General features: G+C 38.6%; 1 protein-coding gene across 1 annotated transcript; it reads right to left on the reverse strand.

Moving 5' to 3' along the window:
- Positions 1–356: 356 nt before the first annotated feature.
- Positions 357–6,845, reverse strand: adora1b (adenosine A1 receptor b). The gene is made up of 2 exons (XM_051904283.1): positions 5,607–6,845; positions 357–1,902 (listed from the first exon to the last, which is right to left on the reverse strand). The coding sequence occupies exons 1-2, from the start codon at positions 5,945–5,947 to the stop codon at positions 1,218–1,220; spliced, it is 1,026 nt and encodes a 341-aa protein (XP_051760243.1). The 5' UTR covers positions 5,948–6,845; the 3' UTR covers positions 357–1,217.
- Positions 6,846–26,455: the final 19,610 nt, after the last annotated feature.

Genomic DNA, 26,455 nt, shown 5'->3' on the forward strand with positions numbered 1-26,455 from the left:
GAATGGTTCTCCCAAAAATGTAAACTCTAGTTTATTTTATAATTTATTATTGTATTTTAGTTTATATAACATATTTTCAGAGAAGTGTGAATATTCCGCTGAAAATCCCCCTCTGTGTTATACAGGAGAAAAAAAGTCATATGGGTTTGGAACAACATAAATGTGCATAAATGACAATTTTTTTTGTTTTTGGGTGATCTATCCCTTTAAGACAAATCAAAATAGTTCAGTAGGTTTTTCTTGTAGTGTAACATGTCATTCCAATCCTTTTGTGCCGTTTTGTTTTAAAATTGATAACTTTGATTTTGGAAAAAGTATAGCGAAGTACTGCTGTAATACTGAAAGCTAATACACTGTTGGATTTGATCATTTATTAACCCTGAATGTTCAAATAGTGGAGATTTAGTCTTAGGTACAGACAGTTTCACTTTTGTTTTCAGGTCATAGCAAAAAAAGAATAAATAGAACTTTAGTGCATCTTCATTTCCTCAAACAATTCCAGTTTTGTTATGGCATGCGCACAATCATACACATACACGCACAAATTTGCTAAAAGGCAAGATAACCTCACTGCAACTGTGAGTAAAATGCAGTATCAGCTGCCTGCAGTACATACTTTTGTCCTTCAAAATAAAAGACCGGTTCTCAGACACTCCATAATAGGACAAGAAAAACCTGTGTCCACCTCCATGTCACTGTTTCTGACATCCTTTTCCTGTTATTGTGCACAAAGGTTCAGAATACAAGCAGAATATCCAAGAACCTGAGAGTGTATGGTGCTCTGATGTCAGTTCTGCATACATTCATATAGAACCAGTAACTGGTGATTAGATGTTTCCATATTAACTATATTAATGACAGAACTGCACAATATACAGTTGTGTGCAATCTTTGATTCATTATTTGAGCAAATTTTTTCTCATTTAATTGTATGATATGCACTGTCAAACTCATTGTAGTTAAAAACATCCTTCAGGGCTTCTTCATAAAGCAAGATTGCCTGTGGTTCCCTCTTATGAATTTTCTCATCAAAATTATTTGATTAACTTGGTGCTTTTTGAGCAATGCTGTCTCATTCCAATAAATGGACATTTCAGCCAGAATAGCCTGTAGTGAGCTCTGATTTACATTCAAAAGAGACAAACCAAGGCTTGACAGCTTTGGCCGTCCATCCAGCAGAAGGTGTTTGACCTCCTTAGAGGATGCTGGGATGTCAGTCAGACGTTCTGTTCCAAAGCAGGTTCTGGAGGTACAGCAGCCGCAGCAATATAGTAGTTGTTATCCAGTCTCTCGCTCTGCTGGCTCTCAGGGGGAGGAGCTTTCTTGCAGCAGAAGTACTGCTTCCAGATCCTCTGGAACGCAGTACGAAATTTCTTGATGCGGAAAGCATAAATGATGGGGTTGACGGCAGAGTTGCCATGCGTGAGCAGAATGGCAATATAAATGAGGAACATGGGCTTCTCATACTTCGGACAGAAGAGCGTGATGCAGTTCATAATGTGGAGAGGAAGCCAGCTAACAGCGAATAGGAAAAGGACTAGTGCCAGTGACTTTGCCAGCTTCAGTTCTTTGTCATAATACTTGTTTGGTTCAGAGTGGCTGGACACCTTCTTATTCAGCTGTTTGTGGATCATGTAGAAGATTTCAGAGTAAATGATGAGCATGAAAAGAAGCGGGGGAAGCACCCAACCAAAGAAGTTGAAGTAGACCATGTACTCCATGCTGATGACGTTCTCAAACCGGCAGGTGACGATGAGGTCAGGGCCGATTGAGCCGTTGTTACGTTGCAGGTTGTGTAAATTGTTCCAGCCCAGCATGGGAGTCAAGCCGACTATGAAGGCCACCGTCCAACACATGAATACTGCAATTCCAGCTCGTTTGGGAGTGACCACTCGTTTATAACTACAAAACAAGAACACAATTTTGCAATCAATTTTAATAAAAATTTGAATCCATTTATTAATGTTATGCACTATTATTAATGCAATATTATTATTTCAAAATGTGCATTAAAGAAAACACATGCATCTTCACAATATGTCAAGTCACCTTTATTTATATAGCGCTTTTTACAATGCAGGTTGTTTCAAAGCAGCTTTACAGTGATATTACAAGAAAAAAAAGGCTAAATTCTGTATAAATAATACTGGTACAGAATTTTGGTCACTTTGCAAATCACTTCTTGAAATCAGGTGTATAGTCTTTGAATAACCAAGGCCAGCTTCTTTTACCTGCTGTCTAACTTTAAGAGCCAAATTGTGACAAAGTACCACCACTAGAAAGCGCATTTCAATCAAACCCACTCCCTATCGTCCTCAGTTTTGGGGGTAACACATTAAAAGTAATGCGAGTTATGTAATCAGATTACTTTTTTCAAGTAACTAACTAGTAAAGTAATGCATTACTTTTGAATTTACAACAAAATATCTGAGTTACATTTTCAAATAAGTAACGCAAGATACTTTGTTTTCCATTTAATGACCGACACCTCTCCTGTCCCCATGTTGAGAGAAATTGGAAATGCAGAGGCATTGTGTACACGGTGTAAAAATGATGGTTATTCTAGACTAAATGTGAGCATACATTTACTCATTTACTTCTCCTGCATTCCAGAATGGCAGCACAGCTGAAAGGCTTGTTTGTTTGAACTGCTTTGCCGTTTGTTTGCCCTTTACTGTACCGGTGTTAATTTGCATTCCTTCAGCCTGAGGCTTATTCATATCACTTGTGAAAGGGCATTTACATTTGCCAAAAATAAAACTGTTTTGTCGTTATAAAAACAAAGAAACAAACAAACAAACAGCCCGGCCAGATGACAAAAAGTAACGCAAAAGTAATATAATGCATTACTTTCCACAAAAAGTAACTAAGTAATGCAATAAGTTACTTTTTTGGGGAGTAACACAATATTGTAATGCATTACTTTTCCCAACACTGCTCATCCTTCAATACATCTTCTCCAAGATGTCATCTTTTATCCAAGATTCTAGGTCGCTTTCCAAACTCCTTGTCTTTAGTGTGAATGATTTCACAACAAAGGTACATGTGATGTAATGGCAGACTTTCAAGTCCCTGCAGCTGTCTGACTGAATTCCACATAAAGGTGCGTTTGGAAAGCTGTGATGCAGGACTACACTTTATACAGAATAAGAACCATATGCACTATTGAAGAGTGGAACAAATAAAAAAAATAAAAAAAATTGTAATAATGTAACATTCTGCATTAGTACAGCCCTGTAGACCACAGAACTTTAGTATATTTTACTTAAAGGGTTAGTTCACCCAAAAATGAAATTTCTGTCATTAAGTACTCACCCTCATGTTGTCCCAAACCCGTAAGACCTTCGTTCATCTTTGGAACACAAATTAAGATATTTTTGATGAAATCTGAGTGTTTCAGAACCACACATAGGCAACAATGTCATTGCACCTTTTGAGGTCCAGAAATGCATTAAAGACATTGTTAAAATAGTCACGTGACTGCAGTGGTTCAACCTTAATGTTATGAAGCGACGAGAATACTTTTTGTGCGCAAAAACAAAACAAAAATAATGACTTTATTCAACAATTTCTTCTCTTCTATGTCAGTCTCCTACGCAGTTGACGTAGTGAATGCAGTGCAGAGCTTCTGTATTTACGTCTGAACGCCAGCTCAGTATTGGCCGACACTGTAACACGTGAGCAGCAGTATGCATGCGTGTGATGCTGACGCAGGAGCCGGTCAATAATGAGCCAGCGTTCTGATGTAGAACACAGAAGTATTGCACTGTGTTCACTACGTCAACTGCAATACATGAAATAGCATTATACCCCCCCTTTAAGGTTGAACCACTGTAGTCACATGACTATTTTAACGATGTCTTTAATGCTTTTCTAGACTTAAAAAGGTGCAACGACATTGCTGCCTATGTGTGGTTCAGAAACCCTCGGATTTAATCAAAAATATCTTAATTTGTGTTCCAAAGATGAACGAATGTCTTACAGATTTGGGATGACACAAGGGTGAGTACTTAATGACAGAAATTTTATTTAGCTCACCTTTCCGTTATTCTGGGATCGTAACAGATGGAATTTGTGGAATTCATGTAGATCGAATGCTGCTATCAGTGAGACATATTAGATAAGATGATACACTATATTCAACTTTTTACTCCAATTGTTATGCTGATAATATAATTTGCATTGTAAAACAATTCAATAAATGAGAAAAAAGCTAAATAGTATTTTCTCTAATGATCTTATTCTCTAATGACCCCACTGTAGGCCTTCTATTTGATATCTTGTGTTTTCATCTATTGTGCACAACGGTTGATCCGACTGGCAGAGCCGACAGGCATTCGCTCAGGGCAGCAACTCTATACACTTCTTAGACACACTTCACTTCTCTGTAGCTCTTTCGCGACAGTTTCATGGGATTGTTTTTGCTCTCCACTTGCCCCTCTCAAAATTGTTTTGTAGGAGGTAATTTTTTCCATGTAGCCCCCGTGTTATATTTCCCTCACACCTTTGCTATGTGTCTGCCCACAAGCCACCTCACAAAAGTGTTGAAGGGGTGGATTTTATGTTAATTTTGGCATATACTATAGTACAGGTCATGGCAATTAAGCCGGCGAAATCACAAAATTAAATGCAAAGTTATAGAAGAATAAATCTGGGATTTGAACACAGGACTCCAGTGATTGATGCATTACAAATAGAAAAGAGCACAGAACACAGAACTATATTTTCCACACAAAAAGCATCTTTAAAAATGGAATGGCTTTTACATAGCTGAGTATGTTGCATTTAGCTGCTCTGGGGAGAAAGAGTAACCCAGACATAGAGTCTGTAAATAGATAGAACTTAAAAGCAGATAGTGTATGCATTTTGTGCCCTAAAGAATTAAATAAGCCCATGTGCATACTGAGCCAGGTGCAGCTTTTAAACTGTCTAGAACAGTGTACTGTTGTGATGAAGAGTTGAAATGTGGAACGTTTCTTGAATTTTGTCTATGATCTCTCTGACACTTGACATTAAGTGATAAGCACTAAGTATAGAAAGTTCAATACAAAAATAAGGAACTGCAACAACCAAAAAACAATTTTATACCACATATAGCACATATACCAACAAATATAATACCCGTTCTGAAAAACTAAAATAAGAGCCCGTTCAGATCCTTTGACATAGTGCTTACCTATATTGATAAAATCTATGGAAAGCTCTGCAAATATATGGTGTAAGCGGTGTAGAAATGTATGAGTCATATTATGTCATCAGCTCAGATACACGTGGTTTCTTCCATCTGTACCTCTTAAGCAACAAAAACTGCATGTTCCTTAAAAACAGTCTAGACAGACAGTGGGACTAATAAAATGGTGATGATTATTCTTTATGTAATTAATTAACTATTAATGTAATATTTTTCATAATTTGTGTTCCAGGAAAGTGCATGTCACAAATTTGCTTACATTTTAGTGACATACAGAATAGTACAAAATATTTCTTCCATTTACGTCATTATTTTTCATAGCCTATATATATTTCCAATGTGTCAACATAACGTAGCCATACTTACAGCAGAAGGAAATCTGCACCAGAAGGAAATAAGAGAATGATAACTTTACCTGGTTGGAATCTTGACTCTCAGGTATCGGTCGATGGCTATAGCGAGCAAAGCGAGGATAGAACTTTGGGTCAAAACCAGCACCGTGCACGCCACCAGCAGACAGCTGTAGAAGTGAGTCTGGAGTCCGATACTTATAGTTATCGCTAGTGGTATGACCAGCGCTCCTACTGCAATGTCCGCGAGCGCCAGAGACACAATGAAGCAAAATGTAGTATCTCTCAGGGATTTATTAATTTTTACTGCCCAAACCACCATCACGTTTCCTATCACGGATGACACGGCGATCACCACCTCCATGCCCATGTAGAGGGCTTTGGCCGCGGAGAGGTCCTCGGGCATTCTTCTGCTCGACGGGAATTGATAAGACGATGAATATCCACGCGACAACGGGTTCAAGTGGAAGTGATGTGTAAATTGATTAACTGTAGTAGTCCAAAGAAAAATGCTCCCATTTAAGCGTTGCCCCTCAAAAGACTAGCTGTATTCCACACATGCCTATTTACATTTGGAAACGGAACGCGAGAAGAATAATCCTCACAAACCATAGGCTAAAAGTGACTTACAAAATATTCTGCTGAAAATATCGACTAGTTTTGGCGTTTTCTCCTCGTTTACTACAGCGCCTCCTTATTGGATCCACCTGCGCTCGTGCGAGACAGGCGCGCGCCACTTATTCATCCCACAATCATACAAATACATCTCTTCGTGTCACCTACAACTGTCAGGCAGTTCTCTGGATGTCCAAACAGTAGGAAAATAAATTAAAAGACGCACCATATTTGTCCCTGGATATATGAAACAAGATACTGTCCGGAGCGCGGGTCGTTTCCAACACTCCCGTGCTATGCGGTGCCCCAGAATAGCTGTCGGTGGGTAGAGCCCTTTGTCTCACCCATACTCGGCCACTTAGCAATTTAAAGCACTTTTAGGAGCAAAATAAGTCCAACTAACCCGTGTAGATTATTTTTTGGTGAAAATGCCAAACCCAGAGGTCATTCCAGGAGAACAGGACAGGAGGACAGGAGAAAAAAAGACCAGCCCCAGCACCGCACCGTCTATTTTGGTTCCTTCTTTGAGCATGTCTGAGGGACAACCTGCTTTGGCTACTTTCTTTTGTAGAGAGCCCGAACTACTTTTCTCATCACTGTATTTGTCTTCAATCGAAGTCAAACTCGAGATAAAGAGTGAGGCTGACCACATTCCCCCCCCCCATTTTTATAGTGTAATATTAGTGTTCACTATGAGATATTGCACCCATGAGAGTGAAGAGGAGTAGGAAGAGACAGTGGTTTATAAGCAGTGACTAATTTAAACGCTCAAACGACGCCCCATAGAAGATGTAAAATGCATTGTGAAATATATTTGCAACATTTAAACTAAACTAATAGGTTTAATAATCTACAATAAGCTTAATGTGCCAACTGAGACACAAGTAAATAAAATCACAGTATGCTCCAGTCATCTCACAAATGAAGCCAGTCTAGTTACTCAAAAATGATGTATCCGACACTCTTTGCAAGGTCCTTTTGATGTTGAAGTTTTAAGTAGGGGAGAACAGGGCTAGTTGTTCCACTTTTTACCCCATGTAATATTTATCAGTGTAGGTATATTTTTGAAAGTTAATTTTTGTATAAATGGTCACATTTGAACCTGCCATAGACAGAAATGGCTTTTAGCAAAATGTAAACATAAAAAAATATATAAAAAATACTAATGTACTATTTATTTATTTACTTGACCAACAGACATCATAGTTAAAAAAAAAATATTTTTATAATATTTAATAAAAAATAAGATTACAAATTCTAGAACATGTTATGTGTGTTGGTATTGTGGATCAGCCTCTGTAGCTGACAAAAATCTCCAGTTTTTGAGGTGAATCATAATGAAGTTTTCATCCATCTGACACATCCCGGTCAGGGTTTCTCCAGCTTTTGAGTGTGAGCTCAGAAACAAAGCACAGAGCCCCTCCACGATAGATGCAGGTGATTTTAGCAAGTAGAAAAATTCATGGCATGAGAAAGCTGGCTGAACTGCAGTGCCTGTCTCATTTCCATAAGAGAAATTTCTGGATAATCCATCAAGAGCGGCGAATCCATTCATGCATTTCACACAGAATTACAACATACGATTTATCCTGTCGATTCTGAGGAAAGGTGTGCCACATTCCTGTAATGTGACTAATCATGACTACGCAGGAAAGACTTTTATATAGTAGTGTCAAGTTTTAAGGTGCTTTATTGCCATGACAAATATTTGTTCATTCATATTGAAACAGCTTATATGCATACAGATAAAACAATGCAAAACATAAATTAAGAAAAAGGACATTTTTTTTTTTTTTTTTTTTGAAAATCAGTTTAATTAAGAAATAAAAAGCACATTAAAAATACATTAGTTATGCCAGTGCTTCATGAAATGAACTCATGTCTATGTGGGATTCTACAATTCTCCAGTGTGTTCTAGGACATAATATCAATAGTCAGATCAATGCACAGCTGTGCAGTCACTAATTATTCAACCATACCTGCAATAAAACTTATAACATGACTGAATATGTTGTGAGGTCCTTTTTGTGTCCTATAGGAGCAGATTCAGTGTCCCTGGGAGTTGGAAAATCTTGATGGTAAACATCTTTTCTATAGTACCCAACTGGCACTAAGATGTTGTAGCAAAACCCTAGCTGAGCAGGACCACATCAATGGATCTCACACAAGGGATGACAAAAGAAATTAGCAATCAGTAAACAATCAAACAAACAGACTGCTTAGGATTCTCAAGATGATAAGGGTGTTTATTTTGTTTTGCATACTGGATTACAATGAAAAATCTTTCAGGCTCTTATCAAAGCTGTTCAACTGTTTGTTGGCAAAAAGCTCAGGCCAAAAGGTCATATGCGGGGAGTGAGAGGTCAGAGAATGCAACAAAGCGCCCAAATCATATTGTTATATATGGCGATGGACCTGATGGTGTTATTTTCTAAGCAAAAATGATTACAAATATAATTTCAATGAATGTTTTTATATACAGAAATATTATTTTGTAAAAATATAAATAATTATTATTACTATTACAATGTTATTTTAATAAATTCTGTATATTCCGTCTTTTGCATTTTCTTTTTATGCAGCTATAAACTGAAAAGACTTTGGCAATAAAAAATAGATCATAAAATAGTGCTGCAAGAAAAACGTTTAGTAACCTTTGTTAAAACTCCTGCATTAATTGCTCAAATGTGGTCTGCCAGTGGCAGTAACAATAATAGACAAACACAATTTGCCTAAACTAACAACACCCAAACAGTTGTCCTGTGGTCCTTGTCAATACTGAACACATTGTCTAAACATTTACCTAACTGATGACCAGCTCCTTTCAGGATACAGTAAACACTTCTCAGACTGACGGTAGGGTAACAATCCCAATGACTAATGACTAAGACAGTGTGGACTAGAGAATCTGACCATCTAACATGCTTTTATGCTTATTTAGTCAAATGAAGCAGAAATCTGTTATATTTTACTCAACCTGACCGCTGTCTTGGCACGAATACGTCCCTGATTCACCTTGAATATCCCAAGGATTGCAAGAATATCCACCCAGAAGGCATGAATTGAGTGAGGTCCCTGAAAAGAAACAGCGGAAAATGTGACGTGGTAAGCACTTTTGTAACCGCAAGGCCGTCCCCCTGAGACTCATTTGTGTAGATTTTTTAATGGCTGAGCCATTTTGTGTCCAGCTCCATATCATCCATATACGCATGCCTAAAAATGCTTTGAGGATGTGTTTGTAGTAATTAAGCAGACATAGAGATGTGCAACTGTTTGTGTGTTTCTCTCGCTTGTAATCCCTCCCTAAGGAACATTTGCTATGTCCACAGTTTGAGAGCAGCACTTTACCAAGGGCAGTATTTGCTTATTCACCTTAATGACCTGCTCAGAAAGTCCGCACTGCTGGGTTTTCTTTAGCAAACATCTGGGCTTTGCACAGTTGCAGTTGACATTATTAAACTCATGTCGGCTGCTTCTATTTCAGTCTCCTTCGTCAAGACACCTTTCGAGACCTGTTAACACCAACCATCCCCCGTAAAGTCTGTCTTTAAAAGCAACTATCAAGAGAGAATCATGTCATAAAGGACTGACTCTTAAATGTCACTAGAGACCTGTAGCATCAGACCATTCACTTAAACTTACACAGACCCTAAAACCAAGCGATTAGGACAGGAAGAAACAAATGTATATTTATGTAAACAAGTGATCAAGACCTTACCTGTTTTACAAAATGCTTGTTGTGGTTGTTTATGATTGTATTTTGCTTTATGGCTGTGTAGTGGTAAGCATGATGCCTCTTTTCAGACACTGTGTAAGCATAGTCAGTATTATTGAATATACAACCTAGTTATCCTAGTTCCGGTCCTTGTTTTTGATTGGCCAAGCTGTGTTCCTAGATTGCAGATATACATTATAGCTATGTTTCCATCCAAAGTTGCAATTTTAACTTATGCACAAAATTGGAATATTGCGTAAAATATTTGTGAATAAAGCATTGTTTCTATCCCATGTGTTCAAGAGAACAAAGTCGTAACTTCCAGGGAAATTGGCGCAAAATATCTGTATCAGAATTATACAAATTTTGACAGCCAATCAGAATCCAGCCGACATTAAATTCCCTGTGAACCGGAAGTTCAGTTTTCTCCAGTGTTGTGACGTTTTTCCAAGTGAAACAGAATATTGAATAGAGGGCAGGGTTTTACTTTAGCGCTCCTCATCTCCATCTCTCGCTCATAGCAGACTAACGGTTGGAGGGGAGTGGTTTAAGCGTTTTCAACCCAAGCCGTCAAACTGATGTCATCAGAGAAGGAATGCCATTCCAGACTGGAAGTAACTTTTCAGATTTTGATTACAGATTACCACGACAAACAATTTTTTTTGTGTGTATTAACTTGCACGGATTAATTGTTCACCACAAGACTAGTAATATGTGCTAAGAAAGTAAATAGGGTCAATTCTGATTTCTTTAAAGAGCTTGAGAGTTTTTAAAAGGGAGACGACATAACAGCAGCATGTGCTTCGCACATTATCGTCATTGATGTGGACACCAGAAATATAGTTATTGTTACAGTTATCCATCTTGGGACTTTAGTGGTGGGGAATTGCTTTTTATATGTTACATTGTTAGGCCAATAGGTGGCGACAAGTCTTTATGAGTGAGTTGAGTCATTTACTCAACCAATTCATTCAAAAACAGATTTATTCAGGAATTAAACAAGTGACTGTTTTTTATAAGTGAGTCATTAAGTCATTCACTTAACCGATTCATTAAAAAATACTGATTTATTGAGGAACAAAACACAACAGCTCCAGTGCATTGCTCAGAGACGTGCGGTGGTGAATTCTACTTTGGCTTTGTTTGGAACTACTTTCGTTGACAGAGCGAAATTTGTGTCTAAAATGTTAGTTACTCAGTATTCACTTCTTGCTTTTTGAACTGTTGTATAAAAGCAATATCACACTCTCAATTCAGTTGTTATTCGTGATTACCAGCGGCATAAGGCAGACTCGCTGATTCCACCACAACAACAGCATTCTTGACTGAATTCTTGCTTGCTTACCACCTTATTTTTCAGGTAAGAGCGGGCGTGGCCATTTGTCATTTTAATGTGTCTGGCTTCCGGTGTCATTCTCTTCCAGTTATTTTTGGCTGTACAAAACAGGTTGTTATGCTGCTTGATATTGCAAACTGGCATTTCTTACCATATTATTTTAATGTATTGTTTTAATTATAAATACGCTGGATTGTAGCTCAAACAGTTTTACAGTTTACTGCACTTTGATATTCTTCTCGTTATTTCCCTATAGTGGCTAATAAATCAGAAGTCTCATACATTCACAGAAAACACCTTACTTCTGCGTTAAAAAATAAGGTGGATAAGCATTAACTAACATTGCCAATACTCCTAAAGGGTGAGGTATTTCCCATAAAAACTGCAATTAGGATTCAAGATGATGACTTGACATATGGCAATGACTATAAATGATTGTTTAATTACACATTCCAGTTTTCTGCTATTTAAAGTGAAGCCTCTGTGAAGAGCGTGACCTCTTGAAGAGCTGCCAGCTCTCCTCTCCACTGGCCTGGATAGTGGAACTGCCAGATTTCTCTCTACGAAGAGTGAGAGCAGCTTGTCATCACACTCCTAGATTTTTAAAGCTAGAAATATCAGCAGATGGTCCCTCAGCAAGACCGCTGGCAGTTAAAAAAACGAGGTAGCTGAATTTTTATTAAGCTAAAACGGTGGGGAAAAGAAAATAAGAGAATATTCAAACATGCTTTTGTAGAGAACATTTTCTTGACTGCATTGTCAGAGTCAGCCTCAAAGGGTGTTCACGTCTTTTTGAGGTAACCATTACTCATTTTCTACCTTATCACACCAGATGCCAAGCACATCTTGATGTGAAGTGTGTAAACTTAATATTGAAATGGATATTTATTTATTTAGTCAGCAATTTTATTTTTATTTAGTTTATTTTAATTATTTTGTATATTTGAACTTATATTTGATTAGATTTTTTTCACCCAGTCAATTGAAATTTCAGTCAGGGCTCTGTTCTAAATGGCCAATTTTCCACTTCATTCTGTCCATAACAGGAAGCCGGATGACATGGTTTTTCGAGGCTATTACTGCACTTCATCTCTGAGATTCATAGAATTCGTGGTTGGGGGTCTATGAGTGGGCCGTGTTTTTCTCGGTAGTACAAAGAGACAGCAGGAAAGAGACTGAGCGATGCTGTAGGTCATCATGCAGAGCTTCGTTATCGTATACCATTCACCAAGAAGGATTATTGCCTTAAGGTCTGTTTCTTTAATGTTGCCTCATCTACAGTGCTCCTTTCTTCTTGTTTTGCTCTTTTTCTCACTCACTAACGCACATACACGCACATGGAGATGCTCACTCAGTCTATTCATAAAAATCAAATATTGTATTTAGCTGCTGCTGCAGACGAAAAAGAGCAAATTTATGTTTTAGAATGAATGTGTTTACATGCACAGTCTTACACCAATTTGAATAAGGTCAAATAAACACAATAAACTGTGCTCTTTCATCAAATAAAGTTCGTAAGCAATGCCTGCCGCAAATGTTTTTCTCATTACCCAGATTTAAAGGTGCAATAGGTGATTATCTGCAGAAAATTTTTTTGTTATGCTGGTTGAAAGTTTTCTCATATCCTGATAGCAATCACTGTGTTAAGCAGTTCAAATCTATTTTTATAAATATATATTGACTGTGGAGGGCGTAGGGCCATAAAATGTTCATCCAATCATTATATTCAGTCTGAATGAAATAATACAATGTCCTACCTGCCTTTCAACGTATGTTTTTACATACTCTCGTGCACCCTGTTCGTGCAGACATCATACGTCATCAGTGCGTTTCAAGCTATGCAGAGTTAAGACAGACACCAGTCACGAGCACCGCAACCAAAACAGAGGCCACATTTTACAGTTCCTACCGAATCAAAACAACAAGCTTATGCTGCGTTCATGCCATAACTACCATAATTAAGAGACGGCAACCCCTGACGTTCTAAACGGAGCTGTTCACATCCTCAGTCTCAGAATTATGTGTTTTCATGTCAACAGTATCAACACAGAAATTAATCTGCAGCAGTCAGGTACAAGCTCTCTAAGTCGTTTACGTCCATTATTATTGTAAATTTATAAAACGATTAGTTCCTGTCCTTGATTCTGATTGGTCAATATCTGTGCTATGACTGCTTCACCCAACGGTTCTGTGTATCAACACCCTTAGCAACTACTCTTAGCAACGTAAACTGTATGTTCTCAATTGATATTGTTCATTGAAGCTTACTGTATTATGTAGAAGAGTACTGTGAGAAAGACATTGAGTGAGCGAGTTTATTACCTGCATTCAGATTTAGCATTTTCCTTCAGGTCATTCCTATGTTCATAATAAAAAATCTGTTTAAATGTCTGATGTATTATCTTGTCCTTTTAACAGTTAAGGGGTTTTCCCATGACTGACAGCACTAGGCAAAGCATTTGTCAGTTGCGTCTTGTTCTGTGTTCACAACAATTCAGTCTTTTCAATGTAAAAGTCTTCGCTACTGACTGACACACTCATAAAGACAGTCTTTGCCGCCATCTAATAGCGTAATAATGTAACTTCTGTTGCTGTTCACGGTCAGGGACTATTTTTTCCGTTGGAAGGAAGGCTTTTAGTGAAAGTTTACTTCATGAAAGTTACACTGATACATATTTTTGGCTTTAATACTTGTATTGTGTGGTAACCGTTTTATAAAAGCAATAAGGTACTCGAGGCTAGTGCTGTATCGTGAATAAGTCACGGCTGAAGGGGTTGCAGGCACTCCGCTTCGTGTCATGCCTAACAACGCCCTTCAGCCGTGACTTATTCACGATACAGCACAGCCTCTCGTACCGTATTGCTTACATATGTGCTTTGAGACCTGAGATAGTTTAACACCATCTCTTGTGACGCTTTGCAGAGAACAGCTGTGTGTGTGTGCCTTCATGTGTTTTGGAGGAGGCGTGGCTTCGGAGACGCTCTAAAAGGAGGGTGGGATGTTGTGATTTGAAAGGTAGCTCATTATTGCTAGCCTCTCTGAACATGTCTTATTACACCTTTAACTTGGCATGATATACTTTTACCCAAGAAGGTCTAGAATATCTGGCAAAAGCTATTAGTTCAAAATTATCAAGTAGATGTGCACATCCCCCCAAAAAAAACCCCAAACTGGGCACAGGTGCAGGACAACAAAAAAACTAATGAAATAAGAAATCTGGTCTGATGAAGACCTGTTGGTCGAAACGTTGCATTATTTAATAAATTATTTATTGGAGCAGTTATTTTCAGTGTGCAGACTTCACATTTCTTATTTCAAAAGCTATTAGTTAGCATCCCCATTCATTTCAGTGGCATTTGTTCACAATTTCTTATAATCATCAGCATTTTTTGTGTGATTGAACACTCTGCATAAGTGATTGGTATCAGGTGTACTTAGAATCTCTCTGAGACAGACACTCTTTATATGAAGCACAGTTAGTTCAGAGGAATGATAAGCATCATGTCGCAGAGATTCATTAGTCATTATCACCCACGAAGGCGTGCCACCTCTTTGCTGTCATACCGTTCGTTTTATTAGCAATAAAATCTGATCAGACGTAACAGAATGGGAGCAACCTAACAAATGTCTCATGGATGCTTAAGAAACTTAAGCATAATGACTGAGATGATGAACAATGCCAGGTGCAGAACAGTGCACTTCTACTTCAGTTCCTGGCTTCAAGTGGGGTTGTGTGTTGCCAAAGAAGCAGATGAGTAGTATTACACTTCTGTGAGAGAAGTGGACCCTGCAGATGATCTGCAGGATGTTCAGCAGGGAGGAAGCTATTATTAGAGAAAGACACAGAGAGAGCGAGAGTAGTGGGAGATAGAGAGATGATAGAGTTAGATAGCAAAAAGAGTAATAGAGAAGTAGGAAGCTAGTTTGAAAAACAGATGAGAAAAGAGGATAAAAATGGGAGTTAAAGGGCTACAAGGTGTCTGGGAGATGACGGGAAAGAGATTTGTTGGATTTTCTGTTTCTTTTGAGTCAGACAGTTAATTGAGGAGGATTTCTGTTGAGAAAGAAATCATGGGAACAACAAACACACACACTATGTTCAAAATATTATATGCCAAACACATCTGTGTTTGATATAAAGAATAAATATGTGCACACATTCATTAACTGTGAGATTATGAACATAACAATTTAACTGCAAAGTACATCAAAAATGTACATGAATTTGAGAATATGTTTGTATTTGGTTTGTTCCCCTTTTGCTTTAAAGGATTATTTCACCCCAAAATGAAAATTCCGTCATTTATTACTCACCCTTATGTCATTCCAAACCTGTAAGACTTTCGTTCATCTTCGGAACACAAATGAAGATCTTTTTGATGACAGAATGCTGTCAGATTTCCTTTCATAAAGAGATTGGAAAACTAATCCATATGAATCGAGCAGTTTAATCCAAATTTACTCGATCGCTTGTTATGATGAACCGATGTAATTTAGGCTTTTACTCGCATATAAACATTGATCTGCGAACATAAGCAGAAGCTCAACCTAACCTGAATGACGCACAAGAACCTCTTCCAGAAGCTCAAACGTGCTGCGTAACCAATGAGGTTCATTCTTGCGTGTTACGCAGCATGTTTGAGCTTCCGGAAGAGGTTTGAGCTTCTGCTTATGTTCGCAGATAAACGTTTATATGCAAGTAAAAGCCTAAATTAAATCTGTTTAAATTAAATTAGTTTTCCAATCTCTTTATGAACTTTTTGACGTGTCAAAGTTTCAGTTGCGAAGGCAGTCTATGAAGGGAAATCTGACAGTATTTTGTCATCAAAAAGATCTTTATTTGTGTTCCGAAGATGAACGAAAGTCTTAGGGGTTTGGAATGAGACGAGGGTAATTAATGACAGAATTTTTATTTTTGGGGTGAACTAACCTTTAATGACATCAGCACTCAACCTGCACGAATTCACAAATTTGTATAAAACTATCTAAAAAAAGACAAAATATTTTCATTTTAACTTAAACATTGGCATTTAACAATTCATTTTTGATTCATTCCCTCTGCTTTTCACATGCACTAGCAAATATTAAAATTTCTTTTTTCTCTCCATTTTTGAAAAAAAAAAAAAAAAATAGGTCAGATCTGTTTTGCTGAGGATTGTGTTGGGAATTACATTGTACTCTGAGTGAGATACAAAACAAAGAAGATGAGGAAAGAGAGAGAAGAGAAGAGAAGAGAAGAGAAGAGAAGAGAAGAGAAGAGAAGAGAAGAGAAAAAGATTAAATGCATCCACCACCTGGTGATTTATCAGCATTTGCAGGTATCCTAGTGAGTGAGACCGATAACATACTGTACACACACACTATAACCCTCTCGCAATTGCACTATACACTGCTGAAGGTGTAATTCTCTGATGCATCAGGTGTAAAGCAATAGCTGAGATAAACCATCTGATCCTCACAAAAAATGAGATTATAGGAAAACAACATATGAAAATAAAAATGACCTTGGGAGAGGTGAAATGCTCTAAACAGTGGCCAAAACTCAATTTTCTGAAATGAAAATTGTCTGTGTAGAGCTCATTTTAGATTTAATTAAAGCTTGTGTCCTTTTAGCAAAGAGAAATTAATTTTTCTCTCTGGCACTCACTCCTTTTAGCGATCTACATTTGCTGAAGGCCACTAAGAAAAACAGAGCTCTCAGCCTGTTACCACCTGCTATTTTCATGAATACACTTTCATTTACTTCATTTAGCGGTCTAATTAATAACATGCATCTGAACATTGACAGGGTAAACAGAGAGAATATGTTGCATCCTGAATGACCTCTGCCACCCTTTTACCACAAACCATTGATTTGTGTGTGTGTTTTTGTGTGAATCTTTGTTTGTTTTAACACCTTTAGGGACATGGGGGTATGATGCTGCATTATTTATTGCAAATTAGAGATATTTACACCTCCCTTCCTCTTCAACCTCCACTGTAGCTTCTGCTGGAAATTATATGTATATGTGGAATAGATCTGAGAGATCTGAAGGGGTAAGCAGCACTCTCAGGATGGATTGTTGTTTTTTTGTTTTTTGAGGAGAGAGAGGAAGAGAAAGAGCTCACGATTGCTGTTTCTTTTTTATCTTGACCAGAAGTGAAAAAAATGGGTGCCGAGAGAGAAATTGAAAAACAGTTTGGTAAATACAACATGATTAAATGTGGAGATGATTAAGGCAGCATCAAAACTTAAAGGGGTGGTTGATTATGATTTCTCTTTTTTACCTTGTGTGTAATGTTGCTGTTAGAGCATAAACGTTTGCAAAGTTCTCAAAGTTCAATGCAAAGGGAGATATTTTCTTGTAAAGAATTCTCTGTTTAAGGACTACAACAAACAGCTGGTAGGGACTACAACGAGCTTCTTCCCGGGTTGGTGACATCACTAACCCTAAAATTTACATAAACCCTGCCCCCGAGAACACGCAACAAAGGGGTGAGGCCATGTTGGGCTGCTTTAGAGAAGAGAAAGAGTTGTTGTAGTAGAGTGTTGTTGCCATGCCGTCATTTTACGCCGGACTGCTTCACAAACGAAGGTCAATTCAACTCTGGATTTGCAAAAAAGATTAACATGACGGCACATGCTAGCCGATGAGTTGAATCAACTCCACAGCAACTACATAAATTTATCCACTAACCGTTCAGAAACTTCCAGATGCATTCTCTGATGCCTGGCCATCCCTATGAAAATATCCTGGCTCCATCACTAGATTAAATATTTTACATGGTTTTTATTTGTGGCTGTGGGTGAATCGAACTAAAATATGCAGTGGCACATCCATGGCTCTGGGAGATAAAACTTTTAACTGTTATTGTTTAAGAAATCCTGATCAGAACATGAAATGAATTATGTATTAGTTTAAGATTGCTTTGTGCTGCTCAAGATAGATTTGTAGATTACATCTAAATAAATAAGGGGATGTTTGTGTTACGGCACATTCAATATTGTGGTTTAGAGGTTGCTTTCTGACCCACTGTTTGATTACAGCGTTTTCTCTCTGGGGAAAATGGAGAGAGTGTGAGTTATATAATTTGAATAAGCTCTGAGGTCTTCATATCTAGCTAACCTCTCGTTTTCTGCCAAAACATCCTCATAATGGCCTGAATTAGTCAAAGTGATAAGAATCCAAGCTGTAGAAATTGTGAGCCTAATGTCACAGGACAAATGTGCTGCCAATAGTTCTCTTTGTGCAGAATGTGGTAAAGAGGGATTCTTAGATCTCATCACGTCATCAATTGTCTATAGCTACACAGGCATCTGAATGCAGACTATACGTCTACCATGTCATCCCAGTGCATGAAGGATACACACGTCATACTCCGAGCCTGAAGTGTACGCTTAGTCTGTTCCCGTGGCAACTGCAGAAAGCGTGAACTCTTTGCACGACTGACCTCACATGATTCCCATAAATTACTCTTCCTCGCTAGAGAGGAATAAATTGGAACTGAGCCCAGGATGATGATTGCACTACGATCTATGTAATTTACCTGTCAGCCCTGCTGTTCTTTGCTGCACCTACCACAATCTGTGAATGGACAATACCACACACATTCAAGGTGCTGTAATAAGCATGACCTGACGTCAAATTGAAAGCTGACACAGAAGGTTAATACTAGAACTTTGCAAAAAGAAAAAAATAGTCAGTCTTTTGTGTGTGCAGAAGAAACTTTTTGCATGCTCACGAGAAACTGACTGATTTCACCCATCCAAGTGCACACACACAGCAGTGAGTATTGAACACAGACACCCAGAGCAGTGGGCAGGCATTTTTGCTGTGGCGCCCGGGTTAGAGATTGGGGGTTAGGTGCCTCAGTTGTGGGTAATGAGAGTGGAAGAGAGCGCTCTTCACTCACTCCCCCACCTACATTTCTTGCTGGTACTTTCTAACCATTAGGCCACAACTTCCTCCACATGCCCAATGTGGGGCTCAAACCCACCACACTGAGATTAAAAGTCTTAAGCTCTATCAACTGAGCTAGCCGGGTAGGCAAACCTTTTGCATGCGCATTAGAAACTGAGGAATTTTTTTGTTACAATTTCCAGTTTATGTATACTATTTTCAGTTGTGCGTCACTGCCATTTTACTATGAAGAAAGCGAGAACATAGATGTGCATAAATTAATAGAGATATTTGAAGTTGAACAACTTTTAACTTGAGCGCAGTGTTTTTAGAACACCATGTCATGTGCGAGATGCTGAGACTTGAGTGCAATGGTCAAACACGTCCATCTAACCCATGCAGTCTTTTCACATACAACTTATAATTTACTTCTAAAAAATAATTTTCTATAGGAGTCATGGCTTTTTCAGTATTTAGTGTGGCATCATCCTTCAAAGACAATCAAAAGGATGTTGTGAGATATGAAAAACAATACAAATCTGTTTTGATGACTCCCAGAGATGTGTTTTTATATGTGGAAAGACTGCATGGGCAAGTTTGTCCTTAATGTTTTTAATTTCTTATCAAGTAATGTTAACCATAGACCTTTTCTTATTTATAAACATCTTAACACTATTTTAAAAACCTATTAGACATTCCCGACAGAACCTTCGGCTGAACAGCTCTATATATAGCTAGCCTAACCACAACTGACAGCTTCTTAACAACCAAATCTGCTGATTTTCCTGAAACAGCTGCCTTCAGTCCTGACATGTTGGCATAGTCAGCAGAGAAACGTTGTGTTTGATTTTTGTAGTAGCATTAGGGTCAGTGTCAACAAGGAGTTACAAATACCGTTTCAAATAGCAGAGTTCATCTGATCTCAAGCAGACTGTTTTGGAGTTACAGTAACATCCTCAATAATTAAAGTGTGAATGCTTGTTTTCTAAATGAACTTGTGTATTACATGATAATAGAAATGAGAGGAATCTGTAGTTCATTGGAGCAGGCAGTGAGAGGATATAACGTACCAACATGTAAAGTTGCTGACATAGACAGAGTTACAAGATCAGCAATCACTGAACGATCTCTCTCTCTCTCTCTGTGTGTGTGTGTGTGTGTGTGTGTGTGTGTGTGGGCATCAAAGCATGTGGCCTTAAAGGGTTAGTTCACCTAAAAATGAATATTCTGTCATTAATTACTCTCCCTCATGTCGTTCCACAACCAAAAGAAATTAAGATATTTTTCATAAAATCCGATGGCTCAGTGAGGCTTGCCAGCAAGATAATTAACACTTTCAATGCCCAGAAAGCTACTAAAGACGTATTTAAAACAGTTCATGTGACTACAGTGGTTCAAATTTTATGAAAAATATCTTAATTTGTGTTCCGAAGATGAACGAAGTGTGGAACTACATGAGGGTGAGTAATTAATGACAGAATTTTCATTTTTGGATGAACTAACCCTTTAAAATGGCCTTTCAGGTCCGTAACACTGATCAAACTCTCAAAGACCGTCAGTCTGTTTAGTCCAGTGAATTTTCAGTGACTCTTTCTGCATGTTACATTGTTTCTCCAGTAGGTGGCAACAAGTACGGCATTGAACATTTGTTCATTCATTCAACTGATTCGTTCAAAAGCCTTGATTCATTCAGGAATAAAACAAGTGATCTTTATTGTAGTTTTTTATAGTTATTGAATCATTCACTGATACATTCAGAAACAAATCAGATGTCTTTTTGAGTGAGTCATTGAATCATTTACAACCTTTTCATTTAAAAATTGATGAATTCAGGTATGAAACACCACTGCATCCAAAATCTTGCATTTTTATGAAGTGCACTATGCGGGGGGATAATGAAACATTTACCTGAATATTAGTTTCTTTATTTTAGCTTTGATTTATTTTATGTATGTAAATGAGGTTTTGATCATGTCATGTTGTTTGTACCTTGTATTGGCATCACATTTGTGATTTCAGAGGAAGTGGGCACAGGGTTGTTAAAATGTGTAAACATCATCTGGGAAAACAGTCAGATTCAGGTAAATTTAGCTGCTTATTTCACATATTGGCAATGTCTGTTCTCAATATTACTCCTTCACACACTATCTCTTTCAACACTATTGTCTTTATGGCTTGGTTGCACTCAGCTCATTTCATGAACCAGAAAACAAATAGATCCTCCTGAGCTGTTGTCAGTGGTCTATTGAGCCACAGTGGAATGGGACAGTGCGTCTCTGAGCTTAGGCTGGCATGTCAATCATACCATTGTCCTGTCTCTGATACTTCATTTCACATGCCATTTGTTGTTGTTATCCACCAGGCATCCAAATAGCCTGTTTTTTCTTCTTTTAGTGTGTCATATCTTTTCATCTTAAGAATGGTCTTACTCTGCTTGTCTCTCCCCTTTTTGATTTGAAGGCCATATTTATGCGTGATGTGATGAGTAGTAGCCTTCAATAATAAAGATGCAGGTGAATAGGTACCATGCAATCAAGATTTTACACAGAGCTGATGTCTTTTATCCATTTAAGTAAATAGCTCTTCCTCTACATGTTAATAGATTATATGACTATAATGCATCTTCTCTCTACAAAAAGTTGCACTATTTTTTTTACAATACAGGCTTTTATGAAGAAACATGAAATACTGGAGCGAACCACTCACCTATTGTATGGAAAGATAAAGACGTCTACCGTGCTTGACACAAGATGTGCACAGACACTCAAATTCTTTCTATCTGACTCCATTTAGATTGTTTACGCAGTTTATACCTAAAGTTTGGAGTTGGATTCCTTTTTTGTAGATTGAAGATTTAGATGTAAATGTTAACCATTTTTGCTGTATCTTGTGTGTAAATGGGGAACATAAATTCTTGATGTTATATAATAGGTTCTTCAGATCAGCCTAATGGTTTCTGGGTTCTTTAAAGTGCCTCTTCAAAGGCTCCTGAAGAACTAAAGAGTAAAATGCTTCTGTGGAACAAAGTGTTCTTTTGTAAAACCAGGCTGTAAAACTCTTTTTGGTTCGTACTTTGCAAGATATTGGGAACTGTTCTTTTAAGGGCTTTCTGTAAGCCTGCAGGGAGATGCAGTGCCAGCTCAAGCATTACTTGAATTGCTCTGCTCTGCTTATTGACTTTTTGTGCATTTGATTTGTTTGGCAAGGATGTGGATAAAGAGCATAGAATTCAACCTATTTTAAGTTCAAGTTGTTTATTTAAGTTTGGAAACAAACATACAGGCAAGTAAGCTGACTTTATGGAGATTTTACCCTGTGGTGTTCAAATGATAAAAGCAGAGATATTATGTTCATTACCTTTTAAAAGCTGGGGTCAGAAAGATTTTTTCTTTGAAAGAAATTGATACGTTAATTAGGCAAGTAAGTATTAAATATATTTAAAGTGGCCATAAAGACTTTCATAATGTTAGAAAAAATATATTTCAAATAAATGCTGCTCCTTTGAACTTTCTATTCATCAAAAAAATCCTTGAAAACCAGCGTGTCACAGTTGGAATGATTTCTAAAGGATTATGTGACACTGAAGACTGGAGTAATGGCTGCTGAAAATTCAGCTTTCCCATCACACATTTTTAAAATATGTTAAAATAGAAACTGTTAAATTGTATGTAAACTGTACGTTTTTACTGAATTTTTGATTAAATAAATATAACCTTGGTGAGCATAAGACAATTCTTTCAAAAACATTAAAATATCTAACAGACCCCAAACTTTTGACTGGTTGTGTATGTAACATCCAATTAACAACATTGTACAAATATAGAACCTTTCACATTTAATTTGTTTTAAACCTTCTAAAGCTAGTCAGATTAATTTTGACTCATTTTAATCATCTTACCCATTAAACTTCAGCAGGATCTGAGGATGTTTGTAACAGTCTTATGCATAAGTCTTCTGTATGTTTAATTTCAAGGGAGGCTGCTTCTGGCATGTTGTCTTGAACTTAACGTAGATTAAACCTTGTAACTGCAAATTCTATCATCCCGCATGGCCATTTTATATGGAGTGAAAATTAGTTTTATGCATTCACTAAATTCACAGCAGTCATCAGGGATTAAACAAGGTTATAAGGTTACTTGACTGGTTTGTTTTATCCAAGGATCTATTTTTAGTTTTCTCCTTAATTTAGTCTCGCTCACTCAAGTCCAGTGGCTACTGGTGCTTATCTCGAGAGTTGCCCCATTGCATTGTGGGAGTGAGTGTAATCCTGTATTATCGGGTGGCACAGCTGGTAATTCAGGTATAGTGCAGAAACAGATAATTTCACAGTGTGTTCTCATTTGGAATAGATTTAGCAGCAAATAGGTTGACTCAGCAGGAGAGATTTTCTACCTCAATCAGCTCAAACACTAAAAGGCTCATTTTGATGTATTTTTTATTCTCTTCTACCTCTCGCTCTATTTGCCTTCTCACTTATACCCTTTCATCAGTATTTCCATGAATATTTCATAATATTTCATGAATTTAATGTCCTTTATCTTTTTATAACACATCCAAAATTGCATTTCTTTCTATCCTATTTATATTTTTCTCTTTTTGTCATAATTAGTGTGAGGGACTAATATACTATAGTCTTTTATTCATATTTTTCTCTTTTTGTCATAATTAGTGTGAGTGAATAATGATGTTTTATTAACAAAGTTCGGGAGGAGAACATTTAGATAATCAACCTAATTAGCATGAGAGGAGATATAGATATATATATATATATATAACTGACCTGCCTCTATCCCACAACAGTTTTCCAGCATCCTCCACCACCTCCCCACTCTTAAATATTTCCTATCCCAACTTGGAGCCCTCCCCTCAGACAGCATATATTGTCTGCCAGATTTAGACTCGCCCAGATGGTCCACAGAGTTTGCATAATCACACTATAATCCTTCTGCCAGTGAGGCATCAGACTTTTTTCCCCCTCAATTTAACAAAACAACAAATCTTTTTAGGACCTTTTATCAGACTATAAATGGTCCTAAAATGTAGCAGATATCACTGAAATAGATGTCCTGAGAAATCACACCTCTCTCTGGCAAGAAAACTTCTGACAGAGTTTTAAAAATTTGCTTACAACACCTTTAAACCTCCACTTTCATTTATGTGTAAAATTACAAAGCTGATTCCAAAAAAGTTGGGACACTGTACAAATTGTGAATAAAAAAGGAATGCAATGATGTGGAAGTTTCAAATTTTAATATTTTATTCAGAATACAACATAGATGACATATCAAATGTTTAAACTGAGAAAATGTATCATTTTAAGGGAAAAATAAGTTGATTTTAAATTTCATGGCATCAACACATCTCAAAAAAGTTGGGACAGGGCCATGTTTACCACTGTGTGGCATCCCCTCTTCTTTTTATAACAGTCTGCAAACGTCTGGGGACTGAGGAGACAAGTTGTTCAAGTTTAGGAATAGGAATTGTAACGCAGTTCGTAAATACGGGAAGAAGGAGGCGGGAACCGGCGAACGTTCAACACAACTTTAATATATTAAATAAACAAATACAAAACGAAAGTAATGCCGGCCACACAAACATAATAAAACCATAAAATAAAGTCCAGGCCTGGTCCTCTCTTGTCCTTCACTGTCGTCGCTCCCCTTTTATGCTTCCGGAGCTCTTCCATGAGAGACTCGAGACCGGTGCAACGCACAGCTGGCGCTCATTAACACTCGCGTCACCGGCCTTGCGCCATTCCCTCACGGCTCTCGTCCGCCCTGCTCGTCACATACCCCCATCGGCCCTCGTAGGCCGGGGGGTACTCCCGAGACTGCGCTCTACTCCCCCCGGGGGCCAGTCTCGGCGGCCGCAGCACCTGGGGGTAAGGACAGACGAGACGAGAGAAAAGGAGACGGAAGCACAGGGAGCGACAGACGAGAGAGGGAAGAGAGGAAAAAGGAAAAGAAAGAAGAAAAAAAAATTCTTGGTCCGGTTCCCTGACACACTGCCGCTTGGTCCTCAGCCAGCTGAGAGGCTCTTCCTCGCAGTGCCATGCGATGGTACTGGACGCTCGGTGGACGGCTCAATCCTCCTCCGCCCCCTGGCGGCCGGCGATGGCTCCTCCGGCTGAGGGCAGCCGGCAGCGATTCCCCCGTTCCGCTCCGGCCCACGGCGAATGGCGGCGACTCCTCCACTCCCTCTTGGACGGCAGCCACCCCACCTCGTCCCAGGAGCACGGCAGCGAGCTCTCCGTCCCACCTGTTGATAAACGATCCAGCACCACCGCCTCGGGCAGCCACTCGCGGTCTTCACACTCCAGCGCTGCCCGAACTCCGCAGCACCGCGATCCCCCTCAGCAGCGAGGGCTCTCCGACAGCATGTCCCTCCTTCCTCCCGGGTTTCGGCACCAATGTAACGCAGTTCGTAAATACGGGAAGAAGGAGGCGGGAACCAGCGAACGTTCAACACAACTTTAATATGTAAAATAAACAAATACAAAACGAAAGTAATGCCGGCAGACCCTCACGGACGTCTGCCGGCCACACAAACATAATAAAACCATAAAATAAAGTCCAGGCCTGGTCCTCTCTCATCCTTCACTGTCGTCGCTCCCCTTTTATGCTTCCGGAGCTCCTCCGTGAGAGACTCGAGACCGGTGCAACGCGCAGCTGACGCTCATTAACACTCACGTCACCGGCCTCACGCCGTTCCCTCACGGCTCTCATCCGCCCTGCTCGTCACAGGAATGTTGTCCCATTCTTGTCTAATACAGGCTTCTAGTTGCTCAACTGTCTTAGGTCTTCTTTGTCGCATCTTCCTCTTTATGATGCGCCAAATGTTTTCTATGGGTGAAAGATCTGGACTGCAGGCTGGCCATTTCAGTACCCGGATCCTTCTTCTACGCAGCCATGATGTTGTAATTGTCTGGCATTGTCATGTTGGAAAATGCAAGGTCTTCCCTGAAAGAGACGACGTCTGGATGGGAGCATATGTTGTTCTAGAACTTTGATATACCTTTCAGCATTGATGGTGCCTTTCCAGATGTGTAAGCTGCCCATGCCACACGCACTCATGCAACCCCATACCATCAGAGATGCAGGCTTCTGAACTGAGCGCTGATAACAACTTGGGTTGTCCTTGTCCTCTTTAGTCCGGATGACATGGCGTCCCAGTTTTCCAAAAAGAACTTCAAATTTTGATTCGTCTGACCACAGAACAGTTTTCCACTTTGCCACAGTCCATTTTAAATGAGCCTTGGCCCAGAGAAAACGCCTGCGCTTCTAGATCATGTTTAGATATGGCTTCTTTTTTGACCTATAGAGTTTTAGCCGGCAACGGCGAATGGCACGGTGGATTGTTCACGGACA

Source organism: Ctenopharyngodon idella, chromosome 8 (assembly GCF_019924925.1).
Source record: "Ctenopharyngodon idella isolate HZGC_01 chromosome 8, HZGC01, whole genome shotgun sequence".
NCBI lineage: Eukaryota > Metazoa > Chordata > Actinopteri > Cypriniformes > Xenocyprididae > Ctenopharyngodon > Ctenopharyngodon idella.